General features: G+C 48.1%; 1 protein-coding gene across 5 annotated transcripts in view; it reads left to right on the top strand.

Moving 5' to 3' along the window:
• Positions 1 to 23,143, top strand: part of PICALM (phosphatidylinositol binding clathrin assembly protein) — a 502,282-nt gene that overhangs the window by 400,193 nt on the left and 78,946 nt on the right. For all 5 annotated transcript variants that reach the window (XM_029602251.1, XM_029602252.1, XM_029602253.1 and 2 more), the window contains one exon: positions 21,790 to 21,894. In XM_029602251.1, coding sequence (XP_029458111.1) covers positions 21,790 to 21,894 — 105 coding nt within the window. The remainder of the gene's footprint in view (positions 1 to 21,789; positions 21,895 to 23,143) is intronic.

The following is a 23,143-nucleotide window of genomic DNA, read 5'->3' as shown; positions in this document are numbered from 1 at the left end:
TGGTTATACAACTCATTTGTTCATTATTCATGGATTTATTACAATTATATAATAGAGTACAATGTTAATTTAAACAGGACCTTAATTTCCATATTACAAATAAGCCACTTGGCAAAATTCTCAAAGAAAACAGAAAAGAGAAATTGGAAAATAAGTGGTGGTGGTGGTGGGAGCCCAAATGCACTATAATTACACGATACTGTTTATCGTCTTAGGTTTTCTGGGAGGCCTTTCATCCTCTAGCAAAAGACCAGAATTTATCTTACACTGTCAGGTTATACTTTTATGTATTGATCTGTTTTGTCTTTGCTGTTTCTTTAAACTACTCCTTCACAATCTTAGGTATAGTAGTGCACTTCCACAGTCTTAGAATGTGTGTTGTGCTTGCTTGTACAACTGAAGACCATCTCTTTTTATGTCAGTCTACTTATATATACTCAATCATGAAGAATACCTATTTGCAGCTTCTATATGATATTGTTTGTTTCATGGGGGTAGCATTAATCATATGCCACATTTTATTCCAGAAAATTAGGTTGGTGTATGCGCTGGAAGTGGTATACTTGGAGTTCAGCAAAGCTTGTGATACTGTCCTTCATAAGAGGCTCAGTGACTGGAGTAGTAACTGGTTGGGCAATAAACAGCAGAGGATGGTAGTAAATGGCGTTCAAGGAAAGGAGAATGACTAGAAGAGCATTTCAGGGATCTGGCCCAAGGCCCTGTTCTGTTTCATATCATTGTGAGCAAGTAGACAGAATGGGGAAGCTCAAGACATGGTTAATTGATTGGCAGCTAAGTTTCAAAGCAAAGAAGTGCAGAGTTATGCATTTGGGGTACAGAAATCCAAGGGAGCAGTACACAATAAGGGAGTGAGGTATTGATGTGTGCTAAGCAGAAGAGAGGCATTGGAGTGATCGTATCTGATAATATGAAGATAGCAAAACAGTGCAACAAGGTGATGGTCAGAACCATAGGAATGCCAGCATGTATAAAAGAGACATAAGCAGTAGAAGGAAAGCAGTGATAATGCCTCTGTACAGGTTATGTGAGGGAGTCAGTTGGACCGTTAGATGACCGAGGGGTTAAAGGGGCACTTAAAGAAGATAAGGCCATCGCGGAAAGATTAAATTATTTCTTTGCTTCGGTGTTTACTGAAGAGGATGTTGGGGAGGTACCCGTAATGGAGAAGGTTTTCATGGGTAATGATTCAGATGGACTGAATCAAATCACGGTGAACCTAGAAGATGTGGTAGGCCTGATTGACAAACTGAAGAGTAGTAAATCACCTGGACAGGATGGTATACACTCCAGAGTTCTGAAGGAACTAAAAAATGAAATTTCAGACTTATTAGTAAAAATTTGTAACCTATCATTAAAATCATCCATTGTACCTGAAGACTGGAGGATAGCAAATGTAACCCCAATATTTAAAAAGGGCTCCAGAGACGATCCGGGAAACTACAGACCGGTTAGCCTGACTTCAGTGCCAGGAAAAATAGTGGAAAGTTCTAAACATCAAAATCACAGAACATATAGAAAGACATGGTTTAATGGAACAAAGTCAGCATGGCTTTACCCAGGGCAAGTCTTGCCTCACAAATCTGCTTCACTTTTTTAAAGGAGTTAATAAACATGTGGATAAAGGTGAACCGGTAGATGTAGTATACTTGGATTTTCAGAAGGCGTTTGACAAAGTTCCTCATGAGAGGCTTCTAGGAAAAGTAAAAAGTCATGGGATAAGTGGCGATGTCCTTTCGTGGATTGCAAACTGGCTAAAAGACAGGAAAGGGAGTGGACAGTGGAGTGCCTCAGGGATCTGTATTGGGACCCTTACTTTTCAATATATTTATAAATGTTCTGGAAAGAAATACGACAAGTGAGATAATCAAATTTGCAGATGACACAAAATTGTTCAGAGTAGTTAAATCACAAGCAGATTGTGATAAATTGCAGGAAGACCTTGTGAGACTGGAAAATTGGGCATCCAAATGGCAGATGAAATTTAATGTGGATAAGTGCAAAGTGATGCATATAGGGAAAAATAACCCATGCTATAATTACACAATGTTGGGTTCCATATTAGGTGCTACAACCCAAGAAAGAGATCTAGGCGTCATAGTGGATAACACATTGAAATCGTCTGTTCAGTGTGCTGTGGCAGTCAAAAAAGCAAACAGAATGTTGGGAATTATTAGAAAGGGAATGGTGAATAAAACGGAAAATGTCATAATGCCTCTGTATCGCTCCATGGTGAGACCGCAACTTGAATACTGTGTACAATTCTGGTCGCCGAATCACAAAAAAGATATAATTGCGATGGAGAAGGTACAGAGAAGGGCTACCAAAATAAGGGGAATGGAACAGCTCCCCTATGAGGAAAGACTAAAGAGGTTAGGACTTTTCAGCTTGGAGAAGAGACTGCTGAGGGGGGATATGATAGAGATGTTTAAAATTATGAGAGGTCTAGAACGGGTAGATGTGAATTGGTTATTTACTCTTTCGGATAGTAGAAAGACTAGGGGGCACTCCATGAAGTTAGCATGGGCACATTTAAAACTAATCGGAGAAAGTTCTTTTTTACTCAGCACACAATTAAACTCTGGAATTTGTTGCCAGAGGATGTGGTTAGTGCAGTTTAGTATAGCTGTGTTTAAAAAAGGATTGGATAAGTTCTTGGAGGAGACGTCCATTACCTGCTATTAAGTTCACTTAGAGAATAGCCACTGCCATTAGCAATAGTAACATGGAATAGACTTCGTTTTTGGGTACTTGCCAGGTTCTTATGGCCTGGACTGGCCATTGTTGGAAACAGGATGCTGGGCTTGATGGACCCTTGGTCTGACTCAGCATGGCATTTTCTTATGTTCTTATAGGTGAGTCTTCATTTGGAATATTCTATTTGGGTCGTACCTCCAAATGGATATAGACAGAGTGGAGGCAGTTCAGAAGATTGCTATTAAAATGGTGCAGAGTCTGCACTAAAAGTTTTATGAAATGAGTCTTAAGGACCCAAATAGTATATCCAAGAGGAAAAGGAGGGAGGAAATATGATAGACATTCAAATACCTGAATGATATAAATAAGGCACAAGAAGCAAAGCTTTATCAATGGGAAAGAAATTCTAGTACAAGAGAGAGTGATATATATGGGACTCGGAGAGTGTAGACTCAGGAGTAACATTAGGAAATATTCCTTCATAGAAAGGGTAGTGAATACATGGAATAGCTTCCCAGTAGAGGTAATTTAGAAAAGAACAGTAGTAGATTTTAATAAGCCATAGGATAAGTGATACTGAGTTATGAAACAGTAAATTGGAAGACAGATCAGCTGAGAGCCTAAGGCAATGCAGCAAGATTTAAATTGGGCACACTGCATGGCGTTTGTGGTTTATTTGCTATGCTGTTTTGGTTGTATTCTAGAAAACTTGTAATGGGCAATTTCACAGTATGTATATTTGGTTTCCTTTATTTGTTTTACATATTCAGTATTCCATGTATAGATCTATTCCTGTTTTTATTTTGTATTTTTTTAAAGGATTATTTTTAGTTAAAATAGAGAAAAGATAAATCCATGTTTGAAAATGTGGAGAGCCCAGAAATCTATTTTGGTATGAGAACCAAGATGCATAATTATAAATCATTGAAATCTGTTTGCAATTAATACTGTACAACATAGAGCAGAGAGTATATGTTTTGTTTTTTTGTCCCAGCAGTTTACTCCTGCTCCCTTTTTCTTCCAGTTCAATTGGACTACAGCACCATAAGCCTTCATGTACAATTACCTGTGAATTTTTCCCCTACTTTATATCCCCATCCCAACAAGTCATTGCAGCACCAGTCCTCAGCTGGTGACCATGCATAAAAGCTCCTTCTAGGATCATGTAATTATGGACCCTAAATTTAATAAAGTCAATATTTCTTTGGATACCTGCTTGTTTTTAAAGTAGATTCAACCAAAGGTTTTGATAAACCTTTTCTTATTGTAGTTATTAGGGACGTGCATTTGTTTAAAATAAATGGGCATTCTGAAACAAATGGGGACCCCCATTTATTTCTTTTGTAGTCCCTGAAAGAAATGGAGGGTGTCCCCCCAAATTAAACAAAAATTCCATTTATGCCATTCATATATCATCCATCATTCTATGGGCCATTAAAGTCTATGGACCATAAAAATCAATAGGGAGCAGGTGTCAGAAATATATAGCAAGTTATCTGCCAGCCCTTCCCAGTGAATCATATGTGCAAGGCTGTGAGCTGCTGTCAAGGAGACTACAGCATAGTGACAACATACCATAATGATCTAACCTATCACTGCTTTCTGAATCCAGTGACACTGATCATGAAAACTAAGTTTGAGATGTATTGTGCATTTCCTTTGTAGACATTATCTTGGGAGGATGTAGCTACTTGCCATACCCTTATTTCCATCAAAAGGGACTTGCTGCCATATGCCTATCTACCATGCCCCCTGTACCATCATAGGGGACTTGCTACCTCATGTCTACCTGACATAACACTAATTCTCCTAGGACAAGCAGGATTGTAGTCCTCACATGTGGGTGACATCATCCGATGGAGCCTGGCACAGAAAACTTTTTTCCAAGTTTCTAGAAGCTTTGACCAGCATACTGAGGATGCCCAGTCTGCTACTATCTGCGTCTCCACGAGAGGTCCCCCTTCAGTCTCTTCTTTTCCACGATGCAGTTGCCTCACTGTTCGTGGAGCTCCAAGTTTTCATTTTTTTCTCGAATCCCTTGAGTCGTTTATTCTATCCTCATCGGGTCCCCTTTCACGGTCGGTGCCTCCTCAGTACGGTAGGTCTTTTTGGCCATCTATTTTTCCCAATTTGCGGTTGATTCCCCACTTCTGCTACCGGTATCTGTCGGTCATCGACCACATGCAGGGTTTTTCCCATGGCATCAACCACTTTCCACCGATGCCTCTGGTGCCCACGGACCATGACCATCACGGATCCGCATGAGGTCTGCATCCTCTGCCTGGAGGCTTTGCACTATGTCCGGGGGTGCAGTCTGTGACCAGATGACACCCAAGGGGAGTTGGGCGCGCCTTGATAAAATGGAGAAATGTTTTGGGACCCCAAAGTCCTCTATGCTTGCATCACTCTCTCCGATGCCCAAGATTTGCGGGGAGCTGTCCGACCTGCTTTCCCTCGCAGTCCCTCTGTCTAGTACATCCAAGGATCAGGGAGAGGGGTATCGAACCTAGATATCCCTGCTCTCCCGGACCTCGGGGTCAGCGGCTTCCTCTGCACTGGCGAAAAACCAGGCCGAGCATCAGAAACAGTCCCGCAAGCATAGACACCAGTCATCTGCGCACAGTATTGGGCTCCAGAGCGGTATCTGTGGCTGCTGAGCAGCCATCAAAGCGGTACTGGCCATCGAACACCCCATCATCTGGTGCTCCCCGTAACACTGGTGGCTGTCGAGCCACCATTGAAGCGGCACTGGCCATCGAATACCCCATCTTCTGGTGCTCCCGGTAGCCTGAAGCATTCCCCAAAGACACACCAGTGCAGGGCACCATGCCACCGAGGAAGGCCCGAGGAAGAGCTGGGGATGCCTCGTCCCCCTCCATCAGTCCTGGCTTCAGAAGACTTCCAGAAGGAGTTGGACCGCAGGGTGCAATCGGCGGTGCTCAAAGCACTGCAAAGCGATGAACTACTGGTGCCCGAGCTTCTGCCATCTATGTTATCACCACTGCTAGAGCATGCGGACATCTTTCTGGGCACCTTACCGATGCAGCTGGTGCCCGAGGGGCCCTCGATGCCCCATCAGCCATTGATGCCCTCCACCGGGAGCGATCCTGATCCTCTGGTCCTCTGAGGAGGAAGATATGGCTGGTACTGTGTTCCCTCATTCACGGTTCCCTGAGACTTTGCCGGATCCTTCTGACTTGCTGCGGCCGGTGATCCCCTCTATGCCGAGGGAGCCATTGATGCTGCCAGTGCCCTTGAGGCTTCCGAAGCCTTTGGAGCCCAGGGCTGATGCCCCTCATGGACCGCACCCCTGATGAGCCAGCCCCAGTGAGGAGGAGGGGCCCTACGACCCCTGGGGTGACAGTTCCACAGACTTGTCCTCTGACTATTCCAACGACCCCCTTTCGGAGCCCTCCCCTCTGGAGGAGCGGTGCCAGTCACCACCCAAGGACTTGTCCTTCACGGGGTTTGTCCAGGCCATGGCTGAAGCCATCCCCTTTTAACTCCTTACTGAGGAGGATGCGTGTCACAAGATGTTGGAAGTTATCCAGTTCGATGCTCCCAAAGAAATTGTGGCGGTTCCGGTCCACAAGATTTTCAAAGAGCTCCTCCTCCACATGTGGGAACACCCCATCTCTGTCTCCCCTGTTAACAGGAAGGCCGATGCCACCTACCTGGTGCAACAGGCTTTCGGGTTTGACAAGAGACAGCTCCCACAACAATTGGTGGTGGTGGAGTCCGCCTTGAAGAAGGCCTGCCACTCCCGTACCCATGCCTCCACTCCTCCCAGGCATAAGCACAGATGTTGGATGCCCTGGGCAGAAATCTTTCAAGGCGCCATGCTGGTTGCCCGCATCGCCGCCTACCAGTTGTACATGACCCAGTACGACCACAATCTCTGGAAACGGGTCCAAGATTTTGCGGAGGGTCTGCCCCAGCTGCAGCAGGAAGCCCTTTCTGCCATTATTTCACTGGGTTTACAGACTGGTAAACACAGGTGTGTTCCACCTACAATGTGTTTGAAACAGCAGCCCATTTGGCTGCCGTGGGCATTGACGCCAGGAGAATGACTTGGCTCCATCCCTCTGACATCCGACCGGTGGTTCAGGACAGGCTCGCCGACCTCCTCTGTACAGGCGAGGACCTGTTTGGGGATAAGGTCTGGGATGCGATGGCACAATTGAAGGACCACCATGACACACTTCAGCAGCTGTCCACTAGTGCCTTGGAAGGACCTTTCTCAGCCAGGAAATCCTCCAGACAGGGATCTCAAAAACCATTCTGTCAGCAGAGTAAATATTATCCTTCGGCCGCCCAGACTCGGCTGCCTCATACCAGTTCCAGGGGCTGTCCCCGCCAACTGCAGGCGCCTAGACCCCAGCCAGCCCCCCCAGCAAGCCCTGGCCACGGGCTTTTGACTGGCGGCAAGGGAGCATAAGCCAGTTGCCAGGCCCCTGATGTCCAATCCCCGGTCAGCGGCAGACTCTTAAGTTTCGCCTGTCACTGGGAGGCAATAACATCGGACCATTGGGTCCATCAGGGGTACTGGCAACATTTCAGCTGGTTTCCAGAGTCCTCACCCCCATGTCCATCCTGGGGTTCATCTGCCCATCTGGTTGCCCTTCAGTCAGAACTCTCCACCCTCCTTGCATCAGGGGTAGTAGAACTGGTCCCGCACCTTCAACAGAGCCAGGGATTCTATTCGGGGTACTTCTTCATCCCTAAGAGAAATGGCGACCTGTGCCCCATTCTCGACCTCTGTGAGTTGAACAGATTTCTCATTAAAAAAAAAAAAAATTCAAGATGGTCTCTCTGGGCACGCTGATACCACTCCTCCAAAAAGGAGACTGGCTTTGCTCACTCGATCTAAAGGAGGCTTACACACACATTGCGATTGTCCTTAACCACAGGAAGTACCTCCGCTTCGTGGTGGGGCGTGCACATTTTCAGTACAGAGTGCTACCCTTTGGGCTGGCATCGGGCCCCCCCCCCCCTTGCATTTTCACCAAACGCTTGGTGGAGGTGGCTGCCCACCTTGGGCATTGCTTGGTCCATATGTTCCCATACCTGGACGACAGGCTGGTCAGAAGCGATTCTCACTCTGGAGCCTTGCACACTTTGTCCTTGATGGTGCAGACTCTGCAGACCGTGGGGTTCGTGATAAACTTCCCAAGTCGCACCTCTGCCCATCTTCCCAGCTGGACTTCATTGGCGCCAGGCTGGACATGGCATAAGTGAAAGCTTTCCTGCTCAGGGACCGGGCAGTCACCTTCGCTGCACTGGCTACCCTCGTCCACAAGAGTCAGAGGGTTCCAGCCGTCTCCTGCTTCGCCTCTTGGGCCACATGACAGTCTCCATCATGTGACCCCTTGGGCCTGCCTCCACATGAGAAGCCCCCAATGGGCCCTACAGACCCAGTGGAGACAAGCTTCCCAGGACCTTGAGGCTCCGCTCATGATACTGGACCCTTTGAGAGCGTCTCTATCATGGTGAGTAGACCTCTCAAATCTGGAAAGGGGTCTGTCCTTCCAGCCCGCCCCACCCAGGTGGCCCTTACCTCCGATGTGTCCCCCCAGGGCTCGAGAGCGTACGTGAGGACACGCAAGGCCTCTGGACTGCCACTGAAGCCCGCTGTCAGATAAACGTCCTGGAGCTTCGAGCGATACAGTATGCCTTGTGGGCATTCAGGGACCAGTTGTCGTCCAAGGATGTTCTGATACGGCGGACAACCTGGTTGTGATGTGGCACATCGACAAAACAGGGCGGCACAGGATCGCTCCTTCTCTGCTAGGAAGTGGTGCAAGTATGGACCTTGACCCTAGCTCAGGGGATGTCTCTGTGAGTGACCTACCTTCCAGGTCACCTTGATGCACTGGCTGGCAGACTGCTTAAGCTGGTCCTTCTAGCCATAGAGTGGTCCCTCAAATTCAGCAGTAGTGGCCGAGTTGTTCTGCCGATAGGGTACGCTGGATGTGGTTCTATTTGCGTCCCCTCACAACTACAAGGTGAGCAAGTTCTGTTCCCTGATAGTGGGGAATGGCCAACCGGCCTGAGACGCCTTCTCTCTTCACTGTGGGAAGGGTCTGCTGTATGCGTATCCTCCTCTACCGCTTCTTCCGAAGACACTGCTGAAGCTTCAGCAGGACAGGGGGACCATGATACTCATGGCACCTTTTTGGCCTCGGCAGCTATGGTTCCCAATCCTGTAGCCCCTGACTGTGCCCGATCTCATCTTGCAGAATCAGGGTACCCTGTGCCATCCCAACCCTCTAGGCACTGTCCCTTTCAGCTTGGATGTTGAGCGCTTGATCCTCCAGCCTCTGCAGCTCTCAGACTGTGTTTCCCGGGTCCTGGTGAAGCCCTGAAAACCTTCAACCAAGAAGTCCTACAGCTCAAAGAAGAAACATTTTTCCATCGGGTGCGGAGGTCTCATTACCCCTTCCTCAGCTGCTAGACTACCTGTGGCACCTCGCCGAATCCAGGTTCCAAACCAATTCTGTCAAAGTGCACCTCAGCGCTATCAGCACGTATCCATTGAGTTGTTGCTGGCATGCCCGTGTTGGTTTAATCATTGGTGGGCTGCTTCATGCGGGGCCTCCTACAGCTGAAGCCCCCTCTTTGGCCTCTGGTTGCGTCCTGGGACCTCAACATTGTCTTGGCGTGGCTCATGCGACTTCCTTTTCAGCTGCTACAGTCCTGTGACCTGAAAGTTTCTCATCTGGAAGACAATATTCCTGGTGGCGATCACTTCAGCTCGTAGGGTCAGTGAGCTTCAGGCTTTGGTTACGTACGCGCACCATACATGAAGTTCTTCCACAATCATGTGCTCTTGCATACGCACCCTAAGTTTCTACCCAAGGTCGTGACTGACTTCCAACTTAAATCAGTCCATTTCCTAGCGTGTAGCAGATGAACTCAAAACAAATGGGTATAGTGTGCTCGTGCTAGCAGTTGGAGACGGATCTGACATCAGCACAGGTACATATACCCCCACAGGAAGTGAAGCAATTCAGTAATTTCCGTCTCCAAAGCAGTTTGGAGCTACCCACGCTCGCTGAGCGTGTTTTCCAAATTCTATCGACTAAATTCTTGGAAGACATCTACTGAAGACGAGCCCCGCACTCCTGTGGTGATACCAGGCGGTCACTCACCCAGTTGAGTTTCCCGAGCTGACTTCCATGGTCCCTCGGAGGAAGGAGCCTCGGTCCGGTGGCCGGTTCGCGGCAGGGACCCAGCCCCCGAGTGAGAAGGGCTCGGGCGTGGCTTGGCCCCCGAGCGGTTCGGGCACGGCCTAGAGGCAGCTTCGGTCCTGGTGTGGACTTGGCCCCCGAGCGGTTCGGGCACGGCCTAGAGGCAGCGGGTGCACTTCCTTAAGCGCGGCGGTGAAGGTATCCCCTTCCCCCCGGCAGCCGGAGACCGCCCAGGTCGCAGCCAGGAAGCGCCGAAGACAAGGTAAGGCGTACATCTTTACTTGGTCTCCGAGGAAGTGTGGATTAACTGGGCCTGCCTACGAGGCCGCCCGCCTGGGAGGTCGCCATTTTTTGCCTGCCTACTTCTCTCTTCTAATTAAGCGCTTTTGCTTGCTGAACATTGTTAGCGCACGCGATAGGCGCACGTTGTTAGCGCACGCGATAGGCGCACGTTGTTAGCGCACGCGATAGGCGCATGTTTTTGGCGCACGCTACTAGGATACACGCAGCTAGCAAAGGTACGGAGCCTACCGATTCAGCCGTATAGAATAAAAGCCCCACTCAACCAACCTCATCCATTCCAGTCTCTACAGCGTCGTAACAGACAACTACAATAAGACTCTCACCCTGTCAGAACGCCAGTCGTACAACCTCGCTACCTCCGCACCTGAACCTCGATCCATTCACCCTTCTCACCTGCAGCCTCACCTGCAAGCTTCCAGCATTCATCCAGCCTCACCTGCAAGCTTCCAGCATTCTTCCAGCCTCTTCTGCAAGCTTCCAGCATTCTTCCAGCCTCACCTGCAGGCTTCCAGCATTCCTCACCTGCAAGCTTCCAGCATTCTTCCAGACTCACCTGCAAGCTACAAACACTCCTCCATCCTCACATGCAAGCTACAAACACTCATCCATTCTCACATGCAAGCTACAAACACTCATCCATTCTCACCGGCAAGCTTCCAGCATCCATACAGCCTTACCTGCAAATTTACAGCAGTCATCCAGCCTCACCTACAAGCTTCTAGCACTCTTCATGACCCACCTGCAAGCTTCAAGTACTCATACACCATCCCCTGCAAGCCTCTAGCTTTCATCAAACCTGCACATACAAGCCCCCAACTTTCACATAGCCCCTCCTTCTTAATCCTTCTAACCTCGCAACATAGTCCCTACAAATGGCCCCATTTTTCACAATTCCAATTCTTCAACATTATATACCACCTAAAAGAATTTCTTTCCGACATGCCCAACAACACAACCTTAAATCCCTCTCTTCAATTTTGATCACTCCTTCCACGCAACTTCTAGGCCTCACCCTTTTCTCTTTAAGCCTTTTCAATGCTCAATCTCTAACGAAGAAGTCTGTAATCTTAAATGACTACCTCACCGACGTGAAACCGGAGATATGTGCAATCACTGAAACTTGGTTAAAACCATCAGACACAGCAATAATTAATCAACTACCTACAGAGGCTTACGACTTCTTCTCGCTTCCTCGTCATAAAAAAAAGGGAGGAGGTATTCTTTTAGCAACTAAAAAGGACCTCAGATTCTCTCTACATCAATCCAATTCCAATTCAAAACTTGAATTCGGCTTCTTCACCTCAGACAAGCTCCAAATCCTTCTCGTATATGCTCCCCCAGGACTCTTGGAATCAGATGCTTCACCACTGGTCGAACTAACCTCCTCCCTCATCAACTTTGACTCGCCAGCTATCATTCTAGGTGATTTCAACATGCATGTTGATAACCCTACCCTATCACCTAACTGTGAAACACTACTCACAGCCTTCACAGCGCTAGGCTTCACTCAATTAGTTAACAAACCTACCCACAAAGCCGGCCACACGCTAGACCTGATCTTCGTTAACGCTGCAATCAAGCCCGCATCTATCCCAAATTGCACTAAGGTCCCGTGGTCAGATCACTACCTCATAACAACTTCATTCTCTATAAAAGATACCAACCCAGCTTGCACTCCTTCGCCCTCCTTCAATTACAGGAAAACTTGCTCCCCTGAAGACCTTAACAATCACCTTTCACCACTACTCCACCATCTGGACCTTACAGATCCGAACGCAGCGCTTCGATCATGGAATACAATCACCGAAACTATAGCTAACAAGCTATGCCCCCCTATTACAAAAAAACCACACCAGAATTCCTCCAAAAGACAGCCATGGTTCTCTTCAGAACTAAGAAAGCTCAAACTCCAACTAAGACAAAATGAGGCTAAATGGCGCAAAAACCCAGGAACCAACACCCTTTCAATCTACAAATCATCTCTGCATCAATACAAATCAAGCACCTTAAGATCCAAGAGGGACTACTACGCCTCGAAGATACACAACCTTGTATTCGATGCCAAAGCCCTCTTCAGCTATGTAGCCAACCTCACACAATTAAACCAACCAGAGATTGCTCATGACCAAGCTCAATCGAAAGCGGAAGAATTAGCTCTATTCTTCAGCAACAAAATCAATACTCTTCTATCACAGCTCCCCACGAACCCCACTGTTCCACTAACCACTCCTCAACCCTCAATCAACTACACTCGGTTAGAAGAACTTGACACAACTTCATCCATTGAGATCCAAGGAATTCTTAGGAAAATGAAACCTTCCTCTCACCCTTCAGATCACATCCCAGCCAAACTACTACTATCAATTCCAGAATCTATCTCCAAAACCTTGGCAGATATCATAAATTGCTCCCTTACACAAGGATTCTACCCTGACAACCTCAAACTTGCCTCACTCAAACCCCTTCTCAAAAAACCAAATCTCGACCCAAACGATTCTAACAACTTTAGACCGATAGCCAACCTCCCTTTCATAGCCAAGATAATGGAAAAATTGGTAAACTCACGACTCTCAAACTACATTGAAGATAATAACCTTCTATTCCCATCACAATACGGATTCCGTAAAACCTTAAGCACAGAAGCCCTCCTCATCTCTATGACTGACCACATCATCCTAGGCTTAGACAAAGGACAAGCCTTCCTTCTGATACTACTCGACCTCTCGTCTGCATTTGATACGGTCAATCACTCCCTTCTCATCAACCAACTAACAGCCATAGGTATCTCAGGCACTGCCCTATCATGGTTCAGAACCTTCCTCAGCAACAGAGGATATAAGGTTAAGATTCATAATAAAGAATCCTCTCTTCACCCCGCGTCAGTAGGAGTCCCTCAGGGCTCATCCCTGTCTCCTACCTTGTTCAACATTTATCTGTTACCCTTATGTAAACTTCTCACCGACCTCAATCTCAAACACTTTCTCTATGCAGACGATATCCAGGTCTTGATCCCCATCGAAGAGTCACTCGCAAAAACACTGTCTCACTGGGAAACCTGCCTCCAAAATATCAAACAGCTTCTCACAAGTCTCAACCTGATACTAAATTCATCAAAAACGGAACTTCTACTCATCACACCAGAAAACAGCTCCCTCACACTCACCCATCCTACCGTACCAAATACTACACAAGTAAGAGACCTAGGAGTTCTAATTGACAATCACCTAAACCTGAAAGCCAACATCAACAAAACCACCAGAGACTGCTTTTATAAGCTCCAAGTGCTGAAAAGAATACGACCTCTCTTCCACACACATGACTTTAGAACGATTCTACAATCAATCATTTTCGCAAAGCTGGACTATTGTAACACCATCATGCTTGGTCTCCCCTCATCACACACCAAACCATTGCAAATGGTCCAAAATGCCTCCGCCCGTATACTCACTAACACCAGGAGAAGAGAACACATAACCCCTATCCTGATGGACCTCCATTGGCTGCCCATACACTTCAGAATAATCTACAAGGCCATTCTCACCATTTTCAAAAACATCCATCAATTAGCTCCAATCGATCTCCATATCCCCCTCCGATTACACCATTCAACAAGACCGACAAGAGATGCTTACAAAGGATCACTTCAAGTACCTCCAGCCAAAACTACCAGACACATCACGCTTAGAGATCGGGCATTCTCCACAGCCGGTCCAACTTTATGGAACTCCATTCCCCCGGATCTTAGAATGGAACCCAGCATCTCAACATTCAAGAAAAAACTCAAGACGTGGCTGTTCACGCAGGCATTTCCTAACTCCAACATTATTTAACTCCCATCAATCAACACGCTTCGCTAGTAATAACGTTAATAAATGTTATTTATTCAATGCTATTTATACATATATATAATTATCTGATCTTCATTTTCCTTCTCACTCCAAGTTATTGATTTCCTTGTTATATGTAACTGCTTTTCTGCACTATTGTTCAAATTGTAAAGTTTTATTATTATTGCACCCCTGTTTCTTGTGAACCAGCATGATGGGACTATCGTCCTGAATGTTGGTATATAAAAAAAACTTAAATTAAATAAATAAATAAATAAATATGCTAAGATGCCCGATTATAGGCGCACATTATAAGACGCCCGCTATAGGCGCACGTTTATATAAGACGTCCGTTCATAGGCGCACTGTTCATAAGACGCCCGTTTATAGGTGCACGTTTATAAGGCGCCTGTTTATAGGCGCAGGCTGTTACGCGCCTGTGTTAGGCGCACATTGTAGGACGACACCGCATTTGAGGCAAATGGAGCATAAGAAGGCCTCTGCGTCTGCAGAGCTGGCACCCCCAGAATCAGGCATGAACACTCTAAGCCTCTGCTCAGCATGCAATCTTAGAGCCACACAGAGCGAGGAAGCAGACTCCCTATGTGCCCAATGTGAGGAAGCCATGGCAGTCCCAGGACAGGACCGATCCCTACCCAGCGGTTCCTTAGAGAACACTCCGGACTTAGCAGGCCGCGGCGAGCAGCCAGGGAATCCGAGAGATCTGGTATCCCTGTGGCCAGATCTGGCTTCGCTTTCCTGGGTGGAATTGTTTAAGGGGATTCACGCCTTTGTCCAGATGCAGTCTGCTCCTCGGATGGGTCTTTCCGTCCCGGTTGATCCGGTCCCTGGACCCTCGAGACCTAGGCGCAGCCATTCACCACCCGACAGCCCCAATCATGGGGATTCGGATTATTCACAGGTAAGTGAGGAGCCCCCCGAAGAGAATGAACTTCCCTTGGAGATAGAATCATATCGGACCATGAGACGCTTCTTTCGGAGAGAAGATCTGCCGGGCCTGGTCTCACAATGCTATCGGAACTGGCCATTCCAGGCCAGGATCCCCCAGGGGTCCCTATACAGAACCCTCTGCTAGAGGGCCTGCGCCAAACTGCTCACCACTTTCCCCTCCTACAAGCAGCACAGCAGCTAATCGAGCTGGAATGGAAGGCACCGGAAGCCTCATTCAAAGGGGGTCGGGCCTTGTCTGGCATGTACCCTCTAGATCCGACAGCCAAGGAACTGCTGGCGTGCCCCAGGGTAGACGCCATAATTAACGCAATTGTGAAACGCACCACCATTTCGGTGGAGGGGGGAGCGGCTCTCAAGGATGCGCATGACTGATGCATGGACACCATTCTGAAACAAGCCTTTGAGGTAGCAGCCATGTCCCTACGAATCGCAACTTGCTGCACCGTGGTGACGCGCTCCTGTTTATCACAGGCAAGAAATAACACCCCGGGAGAAGACATGGAATCGGCTCTCGCATTTCTCACAGACGCAGCCTCCAACCTCGTCCGTACAGCAGCCCAAGGGAGTGTCCTCCTCAGTGGCAGCCAGAAGACAGCGTTGGCTACGCAATTGGGCGGCCGACTCGTCCTCCAAGACTCGACTCACAAGAATGCCCTTTAAGGCTTCCCTACTGTTCGGCAGCGACCTTGAGAATTGGGCTACTAAATGGGGTGCTTCTCCGTTACCCCGTCTACCAGAAGACAGGTCAAGGAGGAACCAGCGTTCTGTTTCTAGACCATCCAGAGGTAGAAACTCGCAGCGCTTCAACCCTTACAGGTCTCGCTATCAAGCACCTCGTTCTCAGGCCAGGAATCAGCCCTTTCGGGCTAAGCACACCAAGAAGAGAACCGGCCTGGGTTCTGGCCCCGGCCGTAACCCACAATGACAATCAGCCGACCCATCCGAGGGTAGCAGCCATAGGGGGCAGGCTTAACCCTCTTCTACCGCAGGTGGGTCGAGATCACTTCGGACCAGTGGGTCCTCGCCATCATCCGGGAAGGATATTACCTGGATTTCTTTCGGCTTCCGCCGAACAAGTTTGTGGAATCTCCTTGTTTGCCACTCAAGGCAGTGGCACTAGAAGTGACCTTACAGAGGCTCCTGGCCCTAAAAGCCATAATCCCAGTACCTGCGGAAGAGGTACCTTCTGGGCATTATTCCATTTATTTCATAGTACCCAAGAAGGAGGTCACCTTCAGGCCCATCCTGGACCTCAAGTCAGTCAACCGACACCTATGGGTCCCCAGCTTTTGCATGGAAACTCTACGGTCTGTCAAGAATTCAGTACAGCCAGGGGAGTTTTTCACCTCCCTAGATCTGTCAGAAACCTACCTGCATATCCCAATTCATCGGGATCATCAGCGCTATTTACGCTTCAAAGTCCTGAATCAGCACTTCCAGTTCCGGGCCTTAACCTTGGGTTAGCCACCGCGCCGCGGATCTTTACCAAGGTAACAGTTGTAGTGGCAGCAGCACTCAGGAAGGAAGGAATCCTCGTCCATCCCTACCTGGACGATTAGCTGATCAGGGTAAAGTCACTGAAAGAGAGTCACCGGGCAACCAACAGAGTTATAGCTCTTCTGGAAAGCCTAGGATGGGTAGTCAACATAAAGAAGAGTTCCCTACAGCCATCCCAGTTGCTGGAATACCTAGGGGTCCAATTCGACACCCAGGAAGACAAGGTCAGCCTGACCTCCAAGAGAAAGTCAAAACTCCGGACTCATCTGCAGGTCTTGCTGAGCGCCAGCCGGCCCACAGCTCGAGATTATCTCCAAGTCCTCTGCCTCATGGCATTCACCCTGGAGGTGGTGCCGCCATGGGCGCGGGCTCATATGAGACCATTGCAACGCGCCCTTCTATCTCGATGGAGTCCACAATCACAGGCCTACACCATACACCTGCCTCTACCAGCCAGAGTGCGGAATCAACTGTGCTGGTGGTTATGGCCCGGCCACTTGAGCTGGGGGTCAAGAATGTCCTCCCCAACCTGGATTCTGCTCACCACAGATGCCAGCCTGAACGGATGGGGAGCGCACAGCGAGGAGCTCACCGCCCAAGGATGGTGGACCAGAGAAGAGTCAAGATGGAATATCAACCGACTAGAGGCACAGGCAGTCAGGCTAGCGTGCCTGCGATTTGCCCACAGACTTCGCGACAGAGCGGTCAGAGTGATGTCAGACAACGCCACCACAGTGGCATACATCAGTCGACAGGGCGGCACCAGAAGCCAACAAGTGTCCCTAGAAATAACTCCCCTGATGATTTGGGCAGAGGCCAATCTTCAGGACATCTCCGCCGTACACATCGCCGGGATGGACAACACTGCAGCAGACTTCCTCAGCAGAGAAAGCCTAAACCCGGGAGAATGGCAGCTGTCACCCACAACCTTTCAGATAATTGTGGATCACTGGGGGACGCCAGCCATGGACCTATTAGCAGACAGGTCCAATGCTCAAGTTCCCAGATATTTCAGCCGCAGGTGGGATCCTCGAGCTCAGGGGATCGATGCCCTGGTACAGCCGTGGCCTCAGGGGATCCTACTATATGCATTTCCTCCATGGCCCCTGTTGGGCACCATTGTTCACAGGATTCAGCGACACAGAGGTCTAGTTCTTCTAGTGGCCCCGGACTGGCCAAGAAGACCCTGGTACGCAGACATGAGAAGACTACTGGCAGGGAATCCTCTACCTCTGCCTCCATACCGGGACCTGCTACGGCAAGGCCCCATCCTCCACGAGGATCCAGCTCAATTCTCTCTTACAGTCTGGCCATTAAGAAGGCTAGACTGAAGAAAAGAGGATACTCAGAGCCGGTGATAGATACACTCCTCCGAGTACGCAAGTTCTCCACATCGCTAACATGTATCAGGCTCTGGAGAATCTTTGAAGCCTGGTGCGATTCTCACAGCACCAATTCACATACCACACAGATTCCTATCATTTTGGACTTCCTACAAGATGGACTTCAGAAGGGTCTCTCCCTCAGCTCCATCAAGGTACAGGTAGCAGCGCTGTCTTGCTACGGTCCCAGACGTGACGGCAAATCCATTGCCGAGCACCCACACGTTTTACGCTTCCTGAAAGGAGTTAAACACATTCGCCAGCCACTGAAGTGGCCAGTGCCCTTGTGGAACCTTAGCCTGGTATTGGAATTTCTAGCGGGATTGGCCTTCAGTCCCCTTCGAGGCCTGTCTCTCCGTTTGTTAACCTTGAAGACGGTGTTCTTGCTGGCTGTGTGTTCAGCACGCCGCATCTCAGAGCTACAAGCACTATCCTGTCGTGATCCATTTCTTAGAATCACTCCAGAGGCTATCCATCTTCGTACAGTTCCTTCCTTTTTACCTAAAGTGGTCTCCCACTTTCACCTCAACCAAACCATATCCTTGCCTACCACGGAAGGTTTGAAGAAATCTGAAGAAGGTCGGATACTACGTCATCTCGACATAGGCAGACTGCTGTCCAGATACCTGGAAATGTCAGAAACAGTACGAAAGACGGGACCACCTGTTCGTCCTGCACAGCGGGAAGAAGCAAGGGGAAGCGGCCTTCTGGCCGACCATCGCCCACTGGATTAAAGAAGTTATCAAGGCAGCCTACGTAGAGGCAGGAAAACCACCACCTCTACAGGCCAAGGCTCATTCTACCAGAGCACAATCAGCCTCTTGGGCAGAAGCTAAGCTGCTGTCGCCTGCAGAGATATGCAAAGGGGCGACGTGGTCCTCCCTCCATACCTTCTCCAGATTCTACCGTCTGGACGTTCAGGCCAGGGAGGACACAGCATTTGCGAGGGCAATCCTAAACGGTCCTCGGGCAGCCTCCCGCCCAGTCCGGGAGTAGCTTTTCTACATCCCATTTGTTTTGAGTCCATCTGCTACACGCTAGGAAATGTTAAGATTTCTTACCTGGTAATCTCCTTTTCTTTAGTGTATGCAGATGGACTCAGCATCCCGCCCGGCTGCCGGTATACATGGGGATTCGCTGACTCACGGTAAGCCATGTTTTGCTTATAATAGGGCTTCCACCCTGCCGGGTGTCGACGCCTTCCGGTTGAGAACGCTGGCGGTCTCCAGCTACCATCAATTGGTCAGGGTAATCCTGTTGATTAATCGATCAATCAGTACACATATGGCTATAACAGCTTTTGCAAGGAAGATTACTGAATTGCTTCACTTCCTGTGGGGGTATATGTACCCGTGCTGACGTCAGATCAGTCTCCAACTGCTAGCACGAGCACACTATATACCCATTTGTTTTGAGTCCATCTGCATACACTAAGGAAAAGGAGATTACCAGGTAAGTAATCTTAACATTGTTTTACCCACCTTCTTTCCGCGGCCTTATTCCCACCTAGGGGAATGGGCGCTTCACACCTTGGACTGTAAAAGGGTCAGGCCTTCTACCTGGATTGCACTGCTGGCCACAGGCAGTCCAACCAGCTCTTTGTGTCTTTTGACTCCAACAGACTGGTTGTAGCGGTGGGTAAGCAGACCTTGTTGAACTGGCTGGCGATTAGCATTGCCTTCTGCTACACGCAGATAGGCCTCCAGCTAGCCAGCAAGGTTGAAGGCTCACTCTTTGTGGGCTATGGAAACATCGGTGGCCCATCAGCGGGCAGTCCCTGTCAATGAAATCTGCCGGGCCACAACCTGGAGTTCCCGCCACACGTTTCCGGCTCATTACTGCCTGGACAAGGATGGATGACAGGACAGTGCCTTTGGTCAGTCCATCTTGTGCAATCTATTCCAGACTTGAACCCAGCTTCTGTACTCGTGCTTCTTGTGGGAACCAGACCGCCCCTGTTTCCCTACAGCGCCACAATTGTGTTGTGCCTGTTGGCACCTTGTTCGGCCGCTGTTGGTCTTTCTAATTGAGTAGGGCAGTCTGGAGCTTTGTACTCACCCACATGAGGACTACCATACTGCTTGTCCTAGGAGAAAGTGCAGTTGCTTACCTGTAACAGGTGTTCTAGGATAGCAGGATGTTAGTCCTCAGGAATTCTGCCTGCTTCCCCCATGATGTTAGGTTCACCTTTGGTTTGTTTTATTTTTTCGCTCGTATTTTTTGCTGTTATGAGACTGAAAGGGGACCTCGCGAGGACGCGCAGATAGTAGCAGGCTGGGCATGCTCAGTCTGCTGGTCAAAGCTTCTAGACACTTTGACAAAAGTTTTCCGTGCCAGGCTGCATTAGATGTCACTCACGTGTGAGGACTAACATCCTGCTGTCCACCTGTTACAGGTAAGCAACTGCACTTTCCCATGGTTGTGCCCACTGGGTGCCACCATTCTGCAATGACTGAGACTCTCTCATCCCAATGGCTGTGAGCACAACCTTTACAACATCCTCCGCTCTGGCCAGTCAGAAGAGCAGAAGTTGGTTTCAGGAATTGAACACAGGTCTCCCAACCATTAGTGGGAGGTGCTGCCATTGAGCCACTAGCCAGCCGAACTTGACATAAATTTGACACTGGATTTGTGTTAGAATGTTTGTACAAATTGAAATGATCAATAGCAAATCATTAGAAAATGGTTTACATATGTGGAGTGAACAGCCCTTCTAAGGAAATTACCGTATTTTTCGCTCCATAAGACGCACTTTTTTTCCCCCAAAAGTGGGGGGAAAATGTATGTGCGTCTTATGGAGCAAATATAAAAAAAAAACCTAAAAATCTAACAAACCCCTCTCACCCTCCTGACTCCCCCAAGACCTGCCAAACGTCCCTGGTGGTCCAGCGGGGGTCCAGGAGCGGTCTGGGAGCGATCTCCTGGGCTTGGGCCGTCGGCTGCCAGTAATCAAAATGGCACCGACGGTCCTTTGCCCTCACTATGTCACTGGGACCGACCAATGGCAGCGGTAGTCCCTGTGACATAGTAAGGGCAAAGGGCCGTCAGCTGCCAGTAATCAAAATGGCGCCGACGGCCCTTTGCCCTCACTATGTCACTGGGACCGACCACTGCTATTGGTCGGTCTCAGTGACATGGAGAGGGCAAAGGGCCGTCGGCGCCATTTTGTTTACTGGCAGCCGACGGCCGAAGCCGAGGAGATCGTTCCCGGAACGCTCCTGGACCACCAGGGACGTTTGGCAGGTCTTGGGGGGGTCAGGAGGGTGAGGGTTGTTAATTAATTTAAAGGGTTGGGATGGGGTTTTTTTGGGGGGGGGAGGGGTTCCCAGAGAAAGAGAAAAGTTTTCTGATCTGGGGAGTGGACCGAAATGGCCCTCCCCAGACCCGAAAACAAAATGGGGAGAAAAAAAAAAAGCTATGCACTCCCCTAATTTGCTCCATAAGACGCCCAGACGCAGAGCCGGTTTAGCACAAATTTTTTTTTTTTTTTAATTTTCCCCCTCTGAATCCTAGGTGCATCTTATGGTCAGGTGCGTCTTATAGAGCAAAAAATACGGTAAGTATTTTATTGTATGAAGAAGGCAGGCCATGGCAGCTTAAATTTACCTCTGAGGGGAGGAAGTGCTGATTACTGATCCTGAAGAAAGTGAGAAGGTACTTGCAGCTATAGTGGAAATCCATCCAGGCCATGAATAGTAGCATTGAAAATAATCTCAGGAGATATAACCTTCCCATGCCGCCAGTTATTGAAGGTCTCAGTGCCACTGGCGTGGTGGAGGCAGGAGAATCGGATATATCACTGAATAAAAATACTAATTTGCTTCTGGTGACAGACTCTCTAGAATTCGTTATCAATTTTGTCTCAATATTTTGTTGGTAACCTAATATTTATTTTACTTTTAGCCACCTCAAATGGGTGCTCTTCCCATAATGACACAACCAACGATAATATATAACCAACCTGTTATGAGACCTCCCAACCCATTTGGCCCTGTATCAGGAGCACAGGTAAGCAGCAGCACCTACTCACCTTTTTTGTTTGTCATCAACACATGCTACTTCAAAAGTATGTAGTCAAAAAGATAATTTCACCAAGACAGGTTTCAATTAATTTTTTTTGCAGGCTGAACAAGTTAACATTCAGAATAGTATAATAGAAGCTGTAAGATGTCAAATCTTCAGCCAAATAGTGAGGACCCTCAACTGAATAATTTTTACCTGTAGTACCTGAATGTAATCCTTTTTGAAGTGCCTGAAATGTGGAGTATAAATCAGATAAACAGTTGTCAAGATCTTAAACTGAATTCACTGAAGAAAAGGGTAACCAGTGCAGTTCCTTCAATCTAATGGTAATCCTATCTCAAAACTAAACCAGTAATAAGTCTGGCTGCTACTTTCTGTGCCAGTTGCAAGAATCTTAACATTATTGGTAGGCCTAAGAATTCTCAGTTAACAATAGTCAGTGGTACTAAGAACCTAGTACTTGTGCTATAGGTCTGAATTCTGTCTCTTTAATCCCCTCACCGCTGGAGGTTTATAAAAAGCTGTTTCAGTAACCACTTTAAATCTGGCCCTTTAAGGTTAACCTAGAATCAAGATAAATTCCAAAATCCTCTGTTTCTGTTAATAGGAGAAAGGTGAAATTACTAGCTGTTTAAATGAATCAGATTCCCTAGTGGCAGAGTCCTACCCAGCCATAAAACCTATTTTCTGAAGATTTTATATCTTTGTTAGATGACATCCATAGAAACATAGAAACAATAGCAGAAAAGGGCCAAATGGTCCATCCATTCTGCCCAGCAAGCTTATGGTAATATCTGCTGCACTGTACAGGTCATCCCTCTGCTTACCAGTTTCCCAGACCATAAAAGTCAGGGCATTGTTGATTGCTGTCTGAGTCCAATTCCTTGTTACCTCTTGCCATTGAAGGAGAAAGCAATGTTGGAATTGCATCAAAAGTATCCGGCTTATTAGTTAAGGATATTAACTGCATCAACAAGTTACACCCATGCTTATTTGCTTTCCTAGATGTAAAATTAAATGTCATTGCTGATTCCTGTCTGAATCTAATTTCCCTTTTCCTCTTTTCCCCCTGCCATTAAAGCAGAGAGCAATGATGGGATTGAATCAACAGTATGAAGGCTTATTGGTTAAGTGTAGTAACTGCCACACCATGAAGTTACTCCCATGCACTCTTTTCTTCATTTTCATCCTCCAGCCTTTAGGGAGTCACAGTGTTTATCCCATGCCCTTTTGA

The sequence above is a fragment of the Rhinatrema bivittatum genome, chromosome 5 (genome assembly GCF_901001135.1).
Source record: "Rhinatrema bivittatum chromosome 5, aRhiBiv1.1, whole genome shotgun sequence".
In the NCBI taxonomy this organism is placed as follows: Eukaryota; Metazoa; Chordata; class Amphibia; order Gymnophiona; family Rhinatrematidae; genus Rhinatrema; species Rhinatrema bivittatum.
The sequence above is the reverse complement of the archived record's forward strand: the minus strand, read 5'-3'. Positions and strand labels throughout refer to the sequence as shown.